Here is a 22,382-nt window from a genome sequence, read left to right as displayed (position 1 = left end):
TGATATACTGCGGAAGGTCGTCAGGAGGTTCCAACATTACATATATAATTTGTAGAAGAAATACAGGAGATAGGGGCTTTCACTCTATGCTTCCAGAATTCCTCAATATGGTTTATTAAAATACAAAGATAAAAACAACGCATTTCGGCTGGATCAACCTTCATCAGGTGAATGATGCATGATGAAGGCTGATCCAGCCAAAACGCGTTGTGTCCATAGTATGTTAATAAAGTATATTGAAGAATCCTGGAAGCATAAAATGGAAGCCCCTATCTCTTGTATTTCGTCTACAAATTATAAACGCTCAGAAATGGCCAGCCATGTCATCCACACAAACAGGTTGAGTTCACCAGTAGAGATGAGCAGATCACTTCATGTGATCCGAGTCATTGCTCTCTGGAAATGAACAGGTTTCTTCATCTTCTGGGATCTTAATATTGTCTTATGTTTTGCTGTGCTGGCGCACCGTCACCTATGTGGCGCCAAATGATGTCATATCAGGCCAGCCAACCAAACACTGCACTGAGAAACTCAGAAGGTCAGGATATTCCCGTAGCTCAGAGCACTGACCTGGACCATTGACCGGTGTTGCACAAAGTGATCCGCTAATCTCTATGAGTTGCCATAGCAAGATCTGTTCTTTGATTGCAGCTCTTTTCTTTCTTTGACTTCCACATACCTGATTAGATCATATAAAGCGAGTTATCTTTATTGGACACCTATGACCACCTTGTCGCATTTGGTCATACATGTTCAGCCAATAGCAGCCCCGAGCCATCTGAAGGTTTAGGTATGAGGGCTATGAATGGCATCCGTGTGCCACCATTTTTACTGGTTAGCAATGTATTCCATTGATCATTATTACTTATATAATATAAAATAAAGTGATGTGTGGCTTAGATACTGTAAGATGCCTTTCTCACCTTCTGACCGTTTTCCGTATGATACCCCAATGCCGTGAAGACTGTACGGAATACTGGCAAGATTCTTAAAGTGAACAATAACATTATCAAATGTTTCAACCCGAATGGTGGGACCCAATAGTCCTGAAAAAGTAAAGTAATAACATTAATAAGAGAAAGTTTACATCTATACTCATAAAAGAAAATGTATTCACGTGAACAGTCATCAATAGCACATTACCACAAAAGCATTAATGACATCTCATTCGAAAGCCAGAGGCATTCGTATGCTCATGGTTCCTCCTTTTCAGCTAAAACGGCTTCCCCTCTTCTGGAAAGCCCAGCACACAGCCCCGCCCACAGTCCCCCAAAGCCCCACCCACATGCCGCCAAAGAATCTCATTAAATGAAAACTGAAAATAAAGATTAAACAACAACCACAAGATGGATTTCATCACACGGTATCATTGTAATCAGTATAACGGCGCTGACCTGACACTGTCTGTAGGTTACTGTGCACAATCCTGCTGAGGGGTTCCCTTTAATATTGTTATATAAGCGAGTAGAATAAACTCTGTAGTCTTAGTCTGCTCAAGATGGATTGTTTTTTGGTTAGATCTTTTGGGCCCATTGCTCTGTTGCGGCCCATGTCTTCACCCTGCAACCTAGTGATGAGGACAAGTACAAGAGGGTGTGTCACAAAATATGAGATATCCCAGCACTGTGCACCATTTGTGTCCGGAGAATGCCACCTACTGCCTAAGCAGAACTATGCGGGAAGGAAGGGGAAGAGTTTCAGGAAGGATGAGTCTAGATGGAGCACCGCCTCAGATGACATTCATGACACAGTTTCCTGATATAAGTAGGAAGGCTTGAAGGGATTTGGCGCCATCCAGTGAGATAAGCAGGACATATGGAAAGGGGGCCTCTGAGACCGAACCGTTGGAACGTGCCAGAAGGCATGAACCAGTGGGTTATTGTACGCCAACGAGTGAGAGGCTGAGCCAAACAATGCCAGTCAAGATCCATGGACGAGACCATACCGGACAAAACCTGAGGCTCAGACCCACACTAGTTAAGGTCAGCTAACCAGACTGCATGGGTCAAGACCTGGGACCCAGCTCTCATTCTTCCAGGCCCAATAGATGAGTGTTGTTGGTCAAGTACCGAAGACTAGGTGAGGACTCCCATCTGGAGAAGGACGTCCACAGCAGTGACTAGAGGTGCGAGTGATTTCCAGCACCAATGTATGGTACATGGTTCAGTCTGGGGTAGTGCAGCACATGGGACAGGGACCAGTCAGTGTGGGAAAGGCCCAGAGAGCATTGCTGGACTTTGTCAAAAGAAGTTATGGTCTAGTGGGAAGAAGTGGAGACCCCCGCTAGGTCCTGTAACAATAAGGGGGGATTTGCATTGACATCCCTATGATTATGAATACTGCTCTCATCAGAGATTAGTCAGATAGCATAGAGAACTTGCTATAAGAGTTCTAGTGTCCTTGATAACAATCTTGTGAATTGTATATCGTATACTGTTAATATTCTGCTTCGTACTATATTCTTATTGTTGAAACCATTCTCATTCCCATTTAGTTTTAGGGAAAAAATCAGTTAAGTTGGTTACTTTCGCCTTGTCCTTGTCTGTGTGTTGCATCCGGTGACCTGTTTACACGAGCACTATAGTGACATCATCCTGATAGGACACAGCATCCTGTATATATGTAGACACAGTCTATTGTGACACTATGAAATCAGAACACAGATTATACATTGTGATAAACACTATTGATGTCAATAATCAGTATTGATCATTGCTTATAAATAATGAAAACCATTGCTGACATCAACACAACTGAGCACAGCTAGGGATTAGGAGAAGTAAAACTGTGATGTCACTACAGCAGAAAACAGGATATGGAAAAAGACAGTCTCTGTTCTTATAAGATGATGTCACAATAGACTATATTATCACCGCAGTGCGACACGGACTATGAGTGAAGGCAATCACTATTTTGACATTCAGAAATGAGCACAGTGAAGAAATTAACACACAGACTACAGTGACACCAAAAAAGAACAAAGCCACAGACTAGATGCCAAAATACATAACTACCAACTTTTTAAAAAAAGAAAGGACAAACTATGCATTGCATTTTGGATAAACCTTTCACTGCACCCTCTGGTCACACCCAGTTTTAGAGTAAGAAAAAAAACATGCCTTCTAATTCACTCCTAGAATACAGGTTCAAAGAAATGCACTAGTATATAGAGATGTATGTCTATGGACCAGTGCAATGTGCTTGTAGTAGAACAACATTACAATGCATATTCAAGTGCAGAAAACTCTATACTATACATTATAGTCTATGGTTATTCCTGCTGCCAATACTACAGGTTAGGAGTTAAAATAAAATATTGGGGAGACCAGACTTCATATGAAGGGAAGTATGAGTTAATTAAATGAATGCAAGCACGCACATATGTACAGATTACACAAATGGCGGTCCTTTCACTGAAAGAAGAATTATTAATCAGTAACACAAGGTGAAGCCTGCATGGCAGGAGACAAGACATCACACAGAGTGAGTGAAAGTCACTTTAACCCCTTTACCCCCAAGGGTGGTTTGCACGTTAATGACCAGGCCAATTTTTACAATTCTGACCACTGTCCCTTTATGAGGTTATAACTCTGGAACGCTTCAACGGATCTTGGCGATTCTGACATTGTTTTCTCATGAGATATTGTACTTCATGTTAGTGGTAATATTTTTTCGATATAACTTGCGTTTATTTGTGAAAAAAATGGAAATTTGGCGAAAATTTTGAAAATTTCGCAATTTTCCAAATTTGAATTTTTATGCCCTTAAATCACAGAGATATGTCACGCAAAATACTTAATAAGTAAAATTTCCCACATGTCTACTTTACATCAGCACAATTTTGGAACCAAAATTTTTTTTTGTTAGGGAGTTATAAGGGTTAAAAGTTGACCAGAAATTTCTCATTTTTACAACACCATTTTTTTTTTAGGGACCACATCTCATTTGAAGTCATTTTGAGGGGTCTATATGATAGAAAATACCCAAGTGTGACACCATTCTAAAAACTGCACCCCTCATGGTGCTCAAAACCACATTCAAGAAGTTTATTAACCCTTCAGGTGTTTCACAGGAATTTTTGGAATGTTTAAATAAAAATGAACATTTAACTTTTTTTCACACAAAATTTATTTCAGCTCCAATTTGTTTTATTTTACCAAGGTTAACAGGAGAAAATGGACCCAAAAACTTGTTGTACAATTTGTCCTGAGTACGCTGATACCCAATATGTGGGAGTAAACCATTGTTTGGGCGCATGGCAGAGCTCGGAAGGGAAGGAGCGCCATTTGACTTTTCAATGCAAAATTGACTGGAATTGAGATGGGACGCCATGTTGCGTTTGGAGAGCCCCTGATATGGCTAAACATTGAAACCCCCCACAAGTGAAACCATTTTGGAAAGTAGACCCCTTATGGAACTTAACTAGATGTGTGGTGAGCACTTTGACCCAACAAGTGCTTCACAGAAGTTTATAATGCAGAGACGTAAAAATAAAAAATCATATTTTTTCACAAAAATGATCTTTTCGCCCCCAATTTTTTATTTTCCCAAGGATAAGAGAAGAAATTAGACCACAAAAGTTGTTGTGCAATTTGTCCTGAGTACGACGATATCCCATATGTGGGGTTAAACCACTGTTTGGGCGCATAGCAGTGCTCGGAAGGGAAGGAGCGCCATTTTACTTTTCAATGCAAAATTGACTGGAATTAAGATGGGACGCCATGTTGCGTTTGGAGAGCCCCTGATGTGCCTAAACATTGAAACCCCCCACAAGTGACACCATTTTGGAAAGTAGACCCCTTAAGGAACTAATCTAGATGTGTGGTGAGCACTTTGACCCAACAAGTGCTTCACAGAAGTTTATAATGCAGAGCCGTAAAAATAAAAAATCATATTTATTCACAAAAATGATCTTTTCGCCCCCAATTTTTTATTTTCCCAAGGGTAAGAGAAGAAATTGGACCCTAAAAGTTTTTGTGCAATTTGTCCTGAATACGCTGAAATCCCATATGTGGGGGTAAACTACTGTTTGGGCCCATGGCAGAGCTCAGAAGAGAAGGAGCGCCGTTTGACTTTTCAATGCAAAATTGACTGGTATTGAGATGGGACACCATGTCGCGTTTGGAGAGCCCCTGATGTGCCTAAACATTAAAACCCCGCACAAGTGACACCATTTTGGAAAGTAGACCCCCTAAGGAACTTATCTAGATGTGTTTTGAGAGCTTTGAACCCCCAAGTGTTTCACTACAGTTTATAACGCAGAGCCGTGAAAATAAAAATTCTTTTTTTTTTCACAAAAATGAATTTTTAGCCACCAGTTTTGTATTTTCACTAGGGTAACAGGATAAATTGGACCCTAAAAGTTGTTGTCCAATTTGTCCTGAGTACGATGATACCCCATATGTGGGGGTAACCACTGTTTGGGCGCATAGCAGAGCTCAGAAGGGAAGGAGCGCCATTTGGAATGCAGACTTAGATGGATTGGTCTGCAGGCGTCACGTTGCATTTGCAGAGCCCCTGATGTACCCAAACAGTATAAACCCCCCACAAGTGACCCCATATTGGAAACTAGACCTCCCAAAGAACTTATCTAGATGTGTTGTGAGAACTTTGAACCCCCAAGTGTTTCACTACAGTTTATAACGTAGAGCCGTGAAAATAAAAATTCGTTTTTTTTTCAGAAAAATTATTTTTTAGCCCCCAGTTTTGTATTTTTCCAAGGGTAACAGGAGAAATTGGACCCCAAAAGTTGTTGTCCAATTTGTCCTGAGTACGCTGATACCCCATATGTGAGGGGTAACCACTGTTTAGGCGCATGACAGAGCTCGGAAGGGAAGGAGCGCCATTTGGAATGCAGACTTAGATGGATTGGTCTGCAGGTGTCACGTTGCATTTGCAGAGCCCCTGATGTACCCAAACAGTAGAAACCCCCCACAAGTGACACCATATTGGAAACTAGACCTCCCAAGGAACTTATCTAGATGTGTTGTGAGAACTTTGAACCCCCAAGTGTTTCACTACAGTTTACAACGCAGAGCCATGAAAATAAAAAATCCTTTTTTTTCCCACAAAAATTATTTTTAGCCCCCCAAATTTTTATTTTCCCAAGGATAACAATAGAACTTCGACCCCAAAAGTTGTTGTACAATTTGTCTCGAGTATGCTGATACCCCATATGTTGGGGTAAACCCCTGTTTGGGCGCACGGGAGAGCTCGGAAGGGAAGGAGCACTGTTTTACTTTTTCAATGCACAATTGGCTGGAATTAAGATCGGATGCCATGTCGCGTTTGGAGAGCCCCTGATGTGCCTGAACAGTGGAAATCCCCTAATTCTACCTGAAACCCTAATCCAAACACACCCCTAACCCTAATCCCAACGGTAACTCTAACCACACCCCTAACCCTGACACACCCCTAACTCTAATCCCAACCATAAATGTAATCCAAACCCTAACTTTAGCCCCAACCCTAACCCTAACTTTAGCCCCAACTCTAACCCTAACTTTAGCCCCAACCCCAACCCTAACTTTAGCTTCAACCCTAGCCCCAACCCTAGCCCTAACCCTAGCCCTAACCCTAGCCCTAACCCTAGCCCTAACCCTAACCCTAACCCTAGCCCTAACCCTAGCCCTAACCCTAACCCTAACCCTAGCCCTAACCCTAACCCTAACCCTAGCCCTAATGGGAAAATGGAAATAAATTAAAAAAAATTATTTTATTATTTTTCCCTAACTAAGGGGGTGATGAAGGGGGGTTTGATTTACTTTTATAGTGTTTTTATAGCGGATTTTTATGATTGGCAGCTGTCACACACTAAAAGACGCTTTTTATAGCAAAAAAGTTTTTCCATCTCCACATTTTGAGACCTATAATTTTTCCATATTTTGGTCCACAGAGTCATGTGAGGTCTTGTTTTTTGCGGGACGAGTTGACGTTTTTATTGGTAACATTTTCGGACATGTGACAGTTTTTGTTCACTTTTTATTCCGATTTTTGTGAGGCAGAATGACAAAAAAACAGCTATTCATGAATTTCTTTTGGGGGAGGCGTTTATACCGTTCCACGTTTGGTAAAATTGATAAAGCAGTTTTATTCTTCGGGTCAGTACGATTACAGCGATATCTCATTTACATCATCTTTTTATGTTTTGGCGCTTTTATACGATAAAAGCTATTTTATAGAAAAAATAATTATTTTGGCATCGCTTTATTCTGAGGACTATAACTTTTTTATTTTTATGCTTATGATGCTGTATGGCAGCTCGTTTTTTGCGGGACAAGATGACGTGTTATTCCACTTTTTGTTCGGCGGTATGATAATAAAGCGTTGTTTTTCTTTTTTTTTCTTACGGTGTTCACTGAAGGGGTTAACTAGTGGGACAATTTTATAGGTTGGGTCATTACGGACGTGGCGATACTAAATATGTGTACTTTTATTGTCTTTTTTGTTTTTTCTAGATAAAGAAATGTATTTATGGGAATAATATATATATATATTTTTTCCTTATTTAGGAATTTTTATTTTTTTTTTACACATGTGAAACATTTTTTTTTAACTTTTTTACTTTGTCCCAGGGGGGGACATCACAGATCGCTGATCTGACAGTTTGCACAGCACTCTGTCAGATCAGCGATCTGACATACAGCCATGCAGGCTTACCAGCGCCTGCTGTGGACCCGGAAGTAGTCCCTGCAGGACCCGGATGCAGCCCCGCGGCCATTTTGGATCAGGGAGGAGACGCTCGGTACAAGGTGAGTACATCGCCTTGTACCGATCGTCTCAGGGAAGCACGCAGGGAGCCCTGTCATGAATCCCCAATGGCTAGGGATAGCACAGGAATAGCAAAGTATAACAAATATCGGACGAGCTCTAGGGTGATGGAACCTGGGCTGACCGCTGCCCTACGCCTGACAAACGCAACTAGAGATAGCCAGGGAGCGTGCCTACGTTGGTTCTAGACGCCACGCACCAGCCTAAGAGCTAACTAGTACTGCAGAGAAAACAAAGACCTCACTTGCCTCCAGAGGAATTAACCCCAAAGGTATAGTTGCCCCCCACATGTATTGACGGTGAAATGAGAGGAAGGCACACACATAGAGATGATGTATATAGCTTTAGCAAATAGAGGCCCGCTGAAAACTAGAAAGCAGAATGATACAAAAGGGGACTGAGCGGTCAGCAAAAAACCCTAATCAAAAAAACCATCCTGAGATTATAAGAACCCATGTGCCAACTCATGGCACATGGGGAGAACCTCAGTCCACTAGAGCAACCAGCTAGCATAGAGACATTCTAAGCAAGCTGGACCAAAAAACAAACAACTGAAAATCAGCACTTAGCTTATCCTGAAAGATCTGGGAGCAGGTAGGCAGGAACCAAACAGAGCACATCTGAACACATTGATAGCCGGCAAAGGAAATGACAGAAAGGCCAGGTAAAATAGGAAACACCCAGCCTCTGATGGACAGGTGGAAACCAAAGGCCGCAACCCACCAAAGTCACCCAGTACCAGCAGTAACCACCAGAGGGAGCCCACCAACAGAATCCACAACAGTACCCCCCCCTTGAGGAGGGGTCACCGAACCCTCACGAGAACCCCCAGGGCGATCAGGGTGAGCTCTATGGAAGGCGCGGACCAAATCAGTCGCGTGAACATCGGAGGCGACCACCCAGGAATTATCCTCCTGACCATAACCCTTCCACTTAACCAAATACTGGAGTTTGCGTCTGGAAACACGAGAATCCAAGATCTTCTCAACAACATACTCCAATTCTCCCTCCACCAGCACCGGAGCAGGAGGCTCGACCGAAGGAACAACGGGCACCTCATACCTCCGCAACAACGACCGATGGAACACATTATGAATAGCAAACGATGCTGGGAGATCCAAACGAAAAGATACAGGGTTAAGAATCTCCGAGATCCTATAAGGACCGATGAACCGAGGCTTGAACTTAGGAGAAGAGACCTTCATAGGGACAAAACGAGAAGACAACCACACCAAGTCCCCAACAAGAAGTCGGGGACCCACGCGGCGACGGCGATTAGCAAACTGCTGAGTCTTCTCCTGAGATAACTTCAAATTCTCCACCACCTGATTCCAAATCTGATGTAGCCTGTCCACCACCACGTCCACTCCAGGACAATCCGAAGATTCCCCCTGACCAGAGGAAAAACGAGGATGAAACCCCGAATTACAAAAAAAAGGAGAGACCAACGTGGCAGAACTAGCCCGATTATTAAGAGCAAATTCGGCCAGTGGCAAAAAAGCAACCCAGTCATCCTGATCAGCAGAAACAAAACACCTCAAATAAGTTTCCAAGGTCTGATTAGTTCGCTCCGTCTGGCCATTCATCTGAGGATGGAATGCAGACGAGAAAGACAAATCAATGCCCATCTTGGCACAAAACGTCCGCCAAAATCTAGACACAAACTGGGATCCCCTGTCAGAAACGATATTCTCCGGAATCCCATGCAAACGAACCACGTTCTGAAAAAACAAAGGAAGCAACTCAGAGGAGGAGGGTAACTTAGGCAAGGGCACCAAATGAACCATCTTAGAAAAGCGGTCACACACAACCCAGATAACGGACATTTTCTGTGAAACCGGGAGATCAGAAATAAAATCCATGGAAATGTGCGTCCAAGGCCTCTTCGGGATGGGCAAAGATAACAACAACCCACTAGCCCGTGAACAGCAAGGCTTAGCTCGAGCACACACTTCACAAGACTGCACAAAGGTACGCACATCCCTAGACAAGGAAGGCGACCAAAAAGACCTGGCCACCAAATCTCTTGTACCAAATATTCCAGGATGACCAGCCAACACAGAAGAATGGACCTCGGAGATGACTCTACTGGTCCAATCATCCGGAACAAACAGTCTTTCTGTTGGACATCGATCCGGTTTATCCACCTGAAACTCCTGCAATGCGCGTCGCAAGTCTGGGGATACGGCGGACAATATTACCCCATCCCTAAGGATACCAGCAGGCCCAGTGTCTCCAGGAGAGTCAGGCACAAAACTCCTGGAAAGAGCATCTGCCTTCACATTCTTTGAACCTGGCAGGTATGAAACCACGAAATTGAAACGAGAAAAAAATAATGACCAACGAGCCTGTCTAGGATTCAAACGCCTGGCAGACTCAAGGTAAATGAGATTCTTGTGATCAGTCAAGACCACCACGCGATGTTTAGCACCCTCAAGCCAATGACGCCACTCCTCAAATGCCCACTTCATGGCCAAAAGCTCCCGATTACCCACATCATAATTGCGCTCGGCGGGCGAGAATTTTCTAGAGAAGAAAGCACATGGCTTCATCACCGAGCCATTAGAACTTCTCTGTGACAAAACCGCCCCCGCTCCAATCTCGGAAGCATCAACCTCCACCTGAAAAGGAAGTGAAACATCTGGTTGACACAACACAGGAGCAGAAGAAAACCGGCGCTTAAGTTCCCGAAAGGCCTCCACGGCCGCAGGAGACCAATCAGCAACATCAGCACCCTTTTTAGTCAAATCAGTCAAAGGTTTAACAATACTGGAAAAATTAGCAATGAACCGACGATAAAAATTAGCAAACCCCAAGAACTTCTGAAGGCTCTTAACAGATGTAGGTTGTGTCCAGTCACAAATAGCCTGAACCTTAACGGGATCCATCTCAATAGTAGAAGGAGAAAAAATGTACCCCAAAAAAGAAATCTTCTGGACTCCGAAGAGACACTTTGAGCCCTTCACAAACAGAGAATTGGCCCGCAAAACCTGAAACACCTTCCTGACCTGTAGAACATGAGACTCCCAGTCATCAGAAAACACCAAAATATCATCCAAATACACAATCATAAACTTATCCAGATATTCACGGAAAATATTGTGCATAAAGGACTGAAAGACTGACGGAGCATTGGAGAGTCCAAAAGGCATTACCAAATACTCAAAATGGCCCTCAGGCATATTAAATGCGGTTTTCCACTCATCACCCTGTTTTATCCGCACCAGATTATACGCACCACGAAGATCTATTTTAGTGAACCACCTAGCCCCCTTAATGTGAGCAAACAAATCAGTAAATAATGGCAATGGATACTGGTATTTGACTGTAATCTTATTCAGAAGGCGATAATCTATACAAGGCCTCAGGGAACCATCTTTTTTTGCAACGAAAAAAAAACCTGCTCCCAGAGGGGACGAAGATGGACGAATATGTCCCTTTTCCAAGGACTCCTTAATATAATTCCGCATAGCAGTATGCTCTGGCAGTGACAGATTAAATAAACGACCCTTAGGGAACTTACTGCCAGGAATCAATTCTATAGCACAGTCACACTCTCTATGAGGAGGGAGCGAATTGAGCTTAGGCTCCTCAAAAACATCCCTATAATCCGACAAAAACGCAGGGATCTCCGAAGGAGTCGATGAAGCGATAGAAATCGGAGGTGCATCATCATGAACCCCCTGACATCCCCAGCTTAGCACAGACATTGTTTTCCAGTCCAGGACAGGATTATGAGTTTGTAACCATGGCAGACCAAGCACTAGTACATCATGTAAATTATACAGTACAAGGAAGCAAATCACCTCCTGATGAACGGGAGTCATGCGCATGGTCACTTGTGTCCAATACTGCGGTTTATTCATAGCCAATGGTGTAGAATCAATTCCCTTCAGAGGAATAGGAACTTCCAGAGGCTCTAGACTAAAACCGCAGCGTTTAGCAAATGACCAATCCATAAGACTCAAGGCAGCGCCTGAATCCACATAGGCATCGACGGAAATGGAAGACAGTGAAAAAATCAGAGTCACAGACAAAATGAACTTAGACTGCAGAGTATCAATGGCAAAAGATTTATCAACCCTTTTTGTGCGTTTAGAGCATGCTGATATAACATGAGCTGAATCACCACAATAAAAACACAAACCATTTTTCCGCCTATAATTTTGCCGTTCACTTCTGGACTGAATTCTATCACATTGCATAGTCTCAGGTGCCTGTTCAGAAGACACCGCCAACTGGTGCACGGGTTTGCGCTCCCGTAAACGCCGATCAATCTGAATGGCCATAGCCATAGACTCATTCAGACCTGTAGGCGCAGGGAACCCCACCATAATATCCTTAATGGCCTCAGAAAGACCATTTCTGAAGTTTGCAGCCAGGGCGCACTCATTCCACTGAGTAAGCACCGACCATTTCCGAAATTTCTGACAATATATTTCCGCTTCATCATGCCCCTGAGAGAGGGCTAATAAAGCCTTTTCAGCCTGAATCTCTAGGTTAGGTTCCTCATAGAGCAATCCCAATGCCAGAAAAAACGCATCCACACTGAGCAATGCAGGATCCCCTGGTGCCAATGCAAATGCCCAATTCTGAGGGTCGCCCCGTAGGAACGATATAACAATCTTGACCTGTTGAGCAGGGTCTCCAGAGGAGCGAGATTTCAAAGAGAGAAACAATTTACAATTGTTCCTGAAATTCAGGAAGGTAGATCTATCTCCAGAAAAAAACTCTGGAATAGGAATTCTAGGTTCAGACATGGGAGTGTGAACAACGAAATCCTGTATGTTTTGAACCTTTGCCGCGAGATTACTCAGGCTGGAAGCCAAACTCTGGACATCCATGATAAACAGCTAAGATCAGAGCCATTCAAGGGTTAAGAGGAGGTAAGAAGCAGCTAGACAGCAATTAAGGGCTAGGCAGCAAAACTCTGAAGGAAAAAAAAAAAAAAAAAAAAAATTTTCCTTGAACACTTCTTTTCCTCCTGCTTCAGCCCAAACAATTAACACCTTGTCGGCCGGCTATACTGTCATGAATCCCCAATGGCTAGGGATAGCACAGGAATAGCAAAGTATAACAAATATCGGACGAGCTCTAGGGTGATGGAACCTGGGCTGACCGCTGCCCTACGCCTGATAAACGCAACTAGAGATAGCCAGGGAGCGTGCCTACGTTGGTTCTAGACGCCACGCACCAGCCTAAGAGCTAACTAGTACTGCAGAGAAAACAAAGACCTCACTTGCCTCCAGAGGAATTAACCCCAAAGGTATAGTTGCCCCCCACATGTATTGACGGTGAAATGAGAGGAAGGCACACACATAGAGATGATGTATATAGCTTTAGCAAATAGAGGCCCGCTGAAAACTAGAAAGCAGAATGATACAAAAGGGGACTGAGCGGTCAGCAAAAAACCCTAATCAAAAAAACCATCCTGAGATTACAAGAACCCATGTGCCAACTCATGGCACATGGGGAGAACCTCAGTCCACTAGAGCAACCAGCTAGCATAGAGACATTCTAAGCAAGCTGGACCAAAAACCAAACAACTGAAAATCAGCACTTAGCTTATCCTGAAAGATCTGGGAGCAGGTAGGCAGGAACCAAACAGAGCACATCTGAACACATTGATAGCCGGCAAGGGAAATGACAGAAAGGCCAGGTAAAATAGGAAACACCCAGCCTCTGATGGACAGGTGGAAACCAAAGGCCGCAACCCACCAAAGTCACCCAGTACCAGCAGTAACCACCAGAGGGAGCCCACCAACAGAATCCACAACAGAGCCCCATCCCTGCGCGATGCTTCCCTGTACCGCGGGTACACTGCGATCATGTTTGATCGCAGTGTGCCGGGGGTTAATGTGCCGGGGCGGTCCGTGACCGCTCCTGGCACACAGTGCCGGATGTCAGCTGCGATAGCTGACACCCGGCCGCGATCGCATATGACGTACTATCCCGTCGGTGGTCATACGGGCCCACCCCACCTCGACGGGATAGTACATCAGATGTCAGAAAGGGGTTAAATAGGATCTTTAATCAGGTGAATAGAGGAGAGCTGATCAAAGGGTTTATAATGTGACCCAGTTAAACTCAGTTGTGCTGACTTTCACCCCACACTGACCTGATCTGAAATATATTAGTATTCTGTGCTCTGCTTCCAGCACTTTCTAATCATGCAGGAGGTTAGACCCAGAGATCAAGGCTATGTCATTACTAGTGTTGAGCATTCCGATACTGCAGATATCGGGTATCGGCCAATATTCGCTGTATCGGAATTCCGATACTGAGTTCCGATATTTTTGCGATATCGGATACCGGAATCGGACATTCCCATAGTGCAATTATGCAGTATAATGGAGTGTGGGCGGTGTGTGGGCAGAGACTGCGTGCGTGTGTGGGCGGGGCTCTGTGCGGCCTGCCAGGACTCTGTGCGGCATGCCGGGGCTCTGTGCGATGTGCCGGGGCTCTGTGCGGGGCTCTGTGTGGCGTGTCGGGGCTCTGTGCGGGGCTCTGTGTGGCATGTCGGGGCTCTGTACGGGGCTCTGTGTGGCGTGCCGGGGCTCTGTGCGGTGTGCCGGGGCCCTGTACGGGGCTCTGTGCGGAATGCCGGGGCTCTGTGCGGCGTGCCGGGGCTCTGTGTGGCGTGCCGGACCTCTGTGAGCGTGCCGGGGTTCTGTGCGGCGTGCCGGGGCTCTGTGCGGGCTGCCTGCAAGAGTGACAATGATTGACACATTAGCCAATGATGGGACAGTAGTAGTCCCATCATCCGGCTAATGTGTTGAATGTAAGAAAAAAAAATACTACATACATACTACATACATACTATATACATACTACATACATACATACTACATACTATATACATACTACATTCATACATACTACATACATACATACATACTATATACATACTACATACATACATACATACATACTACATACATACTACATACATACATGCATACTACATACATACTACATACATACAACATACATACTACATACATACACATACATACTACATACATACATACTACATACTATATACATACTACATACATACATACTACATACTATATACTACATACATACATACTATATACATACTACATACATACTACATACATACTACATACATACTACATACATACATACTACATACATACATACTACATACATATTACATACATACTACATACATACATACTACATACTATATACATACTACATACATACATACTACATACATACATACTACATACATACATACTACATACATACTACATACATACATACTACATATATACTACATACATACTACATACATACTACATACATTCATACATACTACATACATACATACATACTACATACATACAACATACATACTACATACATACTACATACATACATACTACATACGTACTACATACGTACCACATACTACATACATACTACATAAATACTACATACATACTACATACATACCACATACATATTACATACATACTACATACATACTACATACAATACATTCATACATTACATACAATACATACATATAGACATACAGTACATTAAACATAGATTTCATACTCACCATCACTTGTCACTTTGTTCCCCGAAGCCAGTGTCATCTGTAAAAAAAGATTAAAATAACAAACAACCAATATACTCCCTGTCCGCAGAAATCCACGAGTGTCCCACGACGATCTCCAGTGGAGAACGGCAGCATCAGCTGATGCGACCGCTCTCTAGGGGCTCCAGGAATACAATGACGGGAGGAAGGTATGCTTCCACACTGTATTCCTCCACCGCTGTAAAAAAATAGTCCCTAGTCTCACTTTTGGCATTGCTGTGTAAGAAATTTTCCCAGGCAGCAATTGCCATAAAGTGAGACTTTGTCCTAAGGTAACCTCTCAGTGATGCACTGCAGGAGCCATTGTCTCCTGTCAGTGTGTCACTGAGGGTCCTATAGAGCAGTGACATCACCTGATGTCACTGTTCTATAGGGGAGATCGTCGTGGGACACTCGTTATTAATTGGCCTACGGCGGACAGGTAGTATACGGTTTATTATTTTACGTTTTTTGCAGGCGCTGAAGTATGGTAAGTATGGTTAAATGAAGAATATTTAAATACTTTTTTCTAATGTGTGTGTGTTTTATTAACCCTTTCCTACTATTGGATTAATAATGGATAGGCGTCTTATTGACGCCTCTCCGTTATTAACCCGGCTTAATGTCACCTTACAATAGCAAGGTGACATTATTCCCCTTATTACCCCATATCCCACCGCCAAACGGGAGTGGGAAGAGAGGGGCTAAGTGCCGGAATTGGCACATCTTACAGATGCGCCATTTCTGGGGCGGCTGCGGACTGGTATTTGTATCCGGGGGGGCCAATATCCATGGCCCCTCTCTAGGCTATGAATATCAGCCCACAGCTATCTGCGTAGCCTTTCTGGCTATAAAATATAGGGGGACCCCATGTCATTTTTTTATTTTAATAGCCAGTAAAGGCTACGCAGACAGCTGCAGGCTGATATTCATAGCAGGCCCCCGGCCGTCGGCTTTCCCCCTCTGGTGCAAAAAATTGCGCGGAAGCCCACGCCGTTTTTTTCCGTTTTTTTTTTATTCAATGCTCATTAAGGCCTCTTTCACACTTGCGTCGGTATGGGTCCGTCGCGCCGACGTACCGACGCACGTTGTGAAATTTGCAGTTTTTTAACGCATCCGCTGCCCATTCTGAAGTCCGGGGAGGAGGGGGCGGAGTTTCGGCCGTGCATGCGCGGTAGAAAATAGCGTTCACTTGAACGTTTTTTTGTGCCGACGGTCCGCCAAAACACGACGGATCCGTTGCACAACGGACGCGATGTGTGGCCATCCATCGCGATCCGTCGCTAATACAAGTGGGAAAAAAACGCATCCTGCGACCACATTTGCAGGATCCGTTTTTTTCCACAGGATCTGTTTTTTTTCCGCCGGTTCCATTTTTTCTCGCCGGATCCATTTTTTCCACCGGATCCGTTTTTTTTCCTTTGGACCCGTTTTTTCCGCTGGATCCGTTTTTTCTGCCAGATCCGTTTTTTTCCACCGGATCTGTTTTTTTTCCGCCGGATCCGTTTTTTTCAAAACTGGCTCGGATTGTGCCTGACGGCAAAAACCTTACGTGTGAAAGCAGCCAGATATATGGATAGATACTTCTATGTATCTATACTATGTATCTATAGATATATCTGTCTATAAATATGTCTATAGATAGATATATCCATAGATATATAATAGAAAGGCCGATATTTCTAAGACTACTTTCACACTTGCGTTTTTAGCAATCCGTCGTTTTGGGAAAAAAACGGATCCTGCAAATGTGCTCGCAGGATGCGTTTTTTACCCACAGATTTTTATTAGCGACGGATCGCTACGGATGGCCACACGTCGCATCCATCCTGCAACGGATCCGACGTGTTTTGGTGGACTGTCGGCACAAAACGTTTTTTGTCCATCGCATCCGCCATTTTCTACCGCGCGTGCGCGGCCAAAACTCCGCCCCCTCCTCCCCAGACTTCAGAATGGGCAGCGGATGCATTGAAAAACTGCATCCGCGGCCCACGTTGTGCACAAATTTCACAACGTGCGTCGGTACGTCGGCCCAAAGCATAGCGACGGACCCGTACTGACGCAAGTGTGAAAGATTCCTTAATGAGCGTTGAATTTAAACAAAAAAAAACGGAAAAAAACAGCGTGTGCTCCCATGCAATTTTCTGCGCCAGAGGGGGAAAGCCGATGGCCGAGGCCAATATTTGTAGCCTGGGAAGGGGGTAATACCCATGGCCCCTCCCAGGCTATGAATATCAGCCCGCAGCTGTTTGCGTAGGCTTTACTGGCTATTAAAATACGGGGACCCCCCAAAAAATGACATGGGTTCCTCCTATATTTTATAGCCAGAAAGGCTACACAGACAGCTGCGGGCTGATATTCATAGTCTAGAGAGGGGCCATGAATATTAGCCCCCCAGGCTACAAATACCAGTCTACAGCCGCCCCGGAAATGGCGCATCTGTGGCACTTAGCCCCTCTCTTCCCACTCCCGTGTAGCGGTGGGATATGGTGTAATAAGGGGTTAATGTCACCTTGCTATTGTAAGGTGACATTAAGCCGGGTTAATAACGGAGAGGCGTCAATAAGACGCCTATCCATTATTAATCCAATAGTAATAAAGGGTTAATAAAACACACACACATTAGGAAAAAAGTATTTTAATATTCTTCATTTAACCATACTTACCATACTTCAGTGCCTGCAAAAAACGTAAAATAATAAACCGTATACTACCTGTCCGCCATAGTCCAATTAATAACGAGTGTCCCACGACGATCTCCCCTAGGGTGATGTCACTGCTCTATAGGACCCTCAGTGACACACTGACAGGAGACAATGGCTCCTGCAGTGCATCACTGAGAGGTTACCTTAGGACAAAGTCTCACTTTATGGCAATTGCTGCCTGGGAAAATTTCTCACACAGCAATGCCAAAAGTGAGACTAGGGACTATTTTTTTTCAGCGGCGGAGGAATACAGTGCGGAAGCATACCTTCCTCCCGTCATTGTGTTCCTGAAGCCCCTAGAGAGCGGTCGCATCAGCTGATGCTGCCGTTCTCCACGGGAGATCGTCGTGGGACACTCGTGGATTTCTGCGGACAGGGAGTATATTGGTTGTTTGTTATTTTAATCTTTTTTAACAGATGACTCTGGCTTCGGGGAACAAAGTGACAAGTAATGGTGAGTATGTAATCTATGTTTAATGTACTGTATGTCTATTTGTATGTATTGTATGTAATGTATGAATGTATTGTATGTAGTATGTATGTAGTATGTATGCAGTATGTATGTTTTGTTTTTGTTTTTTTTTACATTCAACACATTAGCCGGATGATGGGACTACTACTGTCCCATCATTGGCTAATGTGTCAATCACTGTCACTGTTGCAGGCATCGTCCGAAGGGACTTGTAGTGCCTGCACACACGCACAGAGCCCCGGCAGCCCGCACAGAGCCCAGGCACACTCACAGAGCCCCGGCACGCCACACAGAGCCCCGGCACGCCGCACAGAGCCCCGGCACGCCGCACAGAGCCCCGGCATGCCGCACAGAGCACCGGCAGCCTGCACAGAGCCCCGGCAGGCACACACAGAGCCCCGGCAGGCACACACAGAGCCCCGGCACGCCTCACAGAGCCCCGGCACGACGCACAGAGCCCCGCACAGAGCCCCGGCATACCGCACAGAGCCCTGACACGCCACACAGAGCACCGGCAGCCTGCACAGAGCCCCGGCAGCCACGCACAGAGCCTCAGCAGGCACGCACAGAGCCCCGGCAGCCCGCACATAGCCCCAAGATGCCCGTACAGATCCCCGGCAGGCCGCACAGACCCCGCCCGCACACACAGACACGCACAGTGTCCACCCACGCACCGCCCACACTCTTCCCCCCTCCGGAACAGGATGTAGAAGAACAGAAAGGGCTTATTTAGACTTGCATTGGTATCGGTATCGGCGATATCCGATATTTTTTGGATATCGGCCGATCCAATCCGATACTTCTTGATATCGGAAGGTATCGCTCAACACTAGTCATTACATCTCACACACTGAGAAACCTCCTCTATGCTATGGTTGGGACATGTTCTTCCTTTCCCTGAGTGTTACTGCCTGCTTATGATTGGGCGCCAACATACAGGAGAAGAATTACACGCCCCAAGTGGAAACTATATGATAACACCCACTTGTACATAATGGAAATTAACTCACTGGGTGCCAAATCCTTTGATAGCTAATATCTTCACAACAGAGAGGAGAAATAAAAAAAAATCAGAATGTATTCCGCTTTGCATCCACTATGACATCATAGTTGATACATAAAATGAGAATAATGGGGATAGGGGAAAATATGTGTAAATGGGTAAAGAGCTGGCTTAGGGATAGGAAACAAAGGGTGGTTATTAATGGAGCACACTCGGACTGGGTCGCGGTTAGCAGTGGGGTACCACAGGGGTCAGTATTTGGCCCTCTTCTTTTTAACATATTTATTAATGACCTTGTAGGGGGCATTCAGAGCAGAATTTCAATATTTGCAGATGACACTAAACTCTGCAGGGTAATCAATACAGGGGAGGACAATTTTATATTACAGGATGATTTATGTAAACTAGAAGCTTGGGATGATAAATGGCAAATGAGCTTTAATGGGGATAAATGTAAGGTCATGCACTTGGGTAGAAGTAATAAGATGTATTACTATGTGCTTAATTCTAAAACTCTGGGCAAAACCGTCAATGAAAAAGACCTGGGAGTATGGGTGGATGACAAACTCACATTTAGTGGCCAATGTCAGGCAGCTGCTACAAAGGCAAATAAAATAATGGGATGCATTAAAAGAGGCATAGATGCTCATGAGGAGAACATAATTTTACCTCTATACAAGTCACTAGTTCGACCACACTTAAAATACTGTGCACAGTTCTGGTCTCCGGTGTATAAGAAAGACATAGCTGAACTAGAGCGGGTGCAGAGGAGAGCGACCAAGGTTATTAGAGGACTGGGGGGTCTGCAATACCAAGATAGATTATTACACTTGGGGCTATTTAGTTTGGAAAAACGAAGGCTAAGGGGTGATCTTATGTTAATGTATAAATATATGAGGGGACAGTACAAAGACCTTTCTGATGATCTTTTTACTCATAGACCTGAGACAGGGACAAGGGGGCATCCTCTACGTCTGGAGGAAAGAAGGTTTAAGCATAATAACAGACGTGGATTCTTTACTGCAAGAGCAGTGAGACTATGGAACTCTCTGCCGTATGATGTTGTAATGAGTGATTCATTACTTAAATTTAAGAGGGGACTGGATGCCTTTCTTGAAAGTATAATGTTACAGGGTATATATACTAGATTCCTCAATAGGTCGTTGATCCATGGAACTAGTCTGATTGAAGTATGTGGAGGCGGGAAGGAATTTTTTTCCCCAGTGTGGAGCTTACTTTTTTTTGCCTTCCTCTGGATCAACATGTTAGGGCATGTTAGGTTAGGCTATGGGTTGAACTAGATGGACTTAAACTCTTCTTTCACCCTTAATAACTATGTTACTATGTGTCCAGCTCAACATGAAAAAAAGCCAATAATAACTCCTAAAATTGTTTCCTCCAATAGATGGCATTAGAGACCTTATTTTTTTCCTCTTTTTTTTCTCTTAATATCTGTAACCAACTTCAACACTTTCATCTGAGGTGTTGTGAAACGGGATGGAGGTTTGTGGTTTTTTGCTGACCCGATTTTGTGTGCTGTGGGGTGGGTAGGTGTCTGCGCAGATGTGTTTGTTTCCCTTTTTTATTTTATTTTTATTTTCGCTTTAAGCAAGTAAAAGGTTAGTCATGGTTAATATTAAAGGCATTGGTAATAAAAATAAAAGTTGTGTCATTGTTTCATTGTGTAAATAGGCACATGTTATTTGTGGTTTGTTTGACTGAAACACGTGAGTGAAGAAAAAAGTATGTTTCTAGCATATTTAAGAAAAAAAATGTGATCTAACCAACATTTTGTGGTCTTAACACATCAAGTATTCAGGTGTTATTACAGTAGAATGATGTCCCATCAGAAGAGAAGATACAAAAGTAGTAGTAGTAGTTTTCCCCTACTTTAAAGGTTTTTCTAAATGGGCCCAAAGTGGGTTAAAGGGAACCTGTCACCTGAATTTGGCGGGACAGGTTTGCGGTCATATGGGTGGGGTTTTCGGGTGTTTGATTCACCCTTTCCTTACCCGTTGGCTGCATGCTGGCCGCAATATTGGATTGAAGTTCATGCTGTGTCCTCCGTAGTACACGCCTGTGCAAGGCAATCTGTTGCGCAGGCGTGTACTACGGAGGACACAGCATGAACTTCAATCCAATATTGCGGCCAGCATGCAGCCAGCGGGTAAGGAAAGGGTGAATCAAACACCCGAAAACCCCACCCATATGACCGCAAACCTGTCCCGCCAAATTCAGGTGACAGGTTCCCTTTAATTAAAAAAATGCTCTACTCACTTCCTGAATCCGCCACACTTTCCCTGCTAAGTACCCCGCTGGTATTCAGGCATAAAATGAGGTAATAAGAAGGCATGAGGAATGAGAAGTGTGGTACCCAATACTACGTGTTACAATCTGATGAACTTGAACTGTGCAGCAAACTGTTGGTTGCTGAAACGAACAGGGTGTCCCTTGATCTTTGTGTGATGGCTCCTGAAGGTGGGGGGCTGGAAAAGACAAAGGTTTGTGGCCTACAAGTGAGTGTGATCCACCCCACACATGATAGCACATTGGGACTGGGATGCAATTTTACTGTAAAGTGCCAAGTCTTTATGGAGCAGCAGCTCGGTCATGACTACCGCCAGCTCTCACTTTAAATTTGGCGTAGTCAGCAGGATCAAATCATGCATCAAGAAGATTTGACAAATGCAAAGCAGATACTTATGAAAATGAAGACGGCGGCCGCAGCCAGACCCAAGATGACTGACATTGGTGCACGAGGCAGAGGAAACCCCTCCCGTCAAGGGCATTGGCAGGTCAAAAATGTGTGAGAATCCA

The 22,382-nt window shown here is 44.2% G+C and overlaps 1 protein-coding gene across 2 annotated transcripts in view; it reads right to left on the bottom strand.

The window, feature by feature from the left end:
• The window catches only part of LOC143804872 (coagulation factor VIII-like), a 252,139-nt gene that overhangs the window by 205,294 nt on the left and 24,463 nt on the right, over window positions 1–22,382 (bottom strand). Inside the window, exons 3-4 of one of the 2 annotated variants that reach the window (XM_077283405.1) lie at window positions 924–1,046; window positions 571–679 (exon numbers count right to left, since the gene is read on the bottom strand). In XM_077283405.1, the coding sequence (XP_077139520.1) occupies window positions 571–679; window positions 924–1,046 (232 nt within the window). The remainder of the gene's footprint in view (window positions 1–570; window positions 680–923; window positions 1,047–22,382) is intronic. The other variant, XM_077283404.1, reaches the window with a different exon arrangement.

This window comes from Ranitomeya variabilis, chromosome 2, assembly GCF_051348905.1.
Source record: "Ranitomeya variabilis isolate aRanVar5 chromosome 2, aRanVar5.hap1, whole genome shotgun sequence".
In the NCBI taxonomy this organism is placed as follows: Eukaryota; Metazoa; Chordata; class Amphibia; order Anura; family Dendrobatidae; genus Ranitomeya; species Ranitomeya variabilis.
This window is presented reverse-complemented; position numbering and strand designations above follow the sequence as displayed.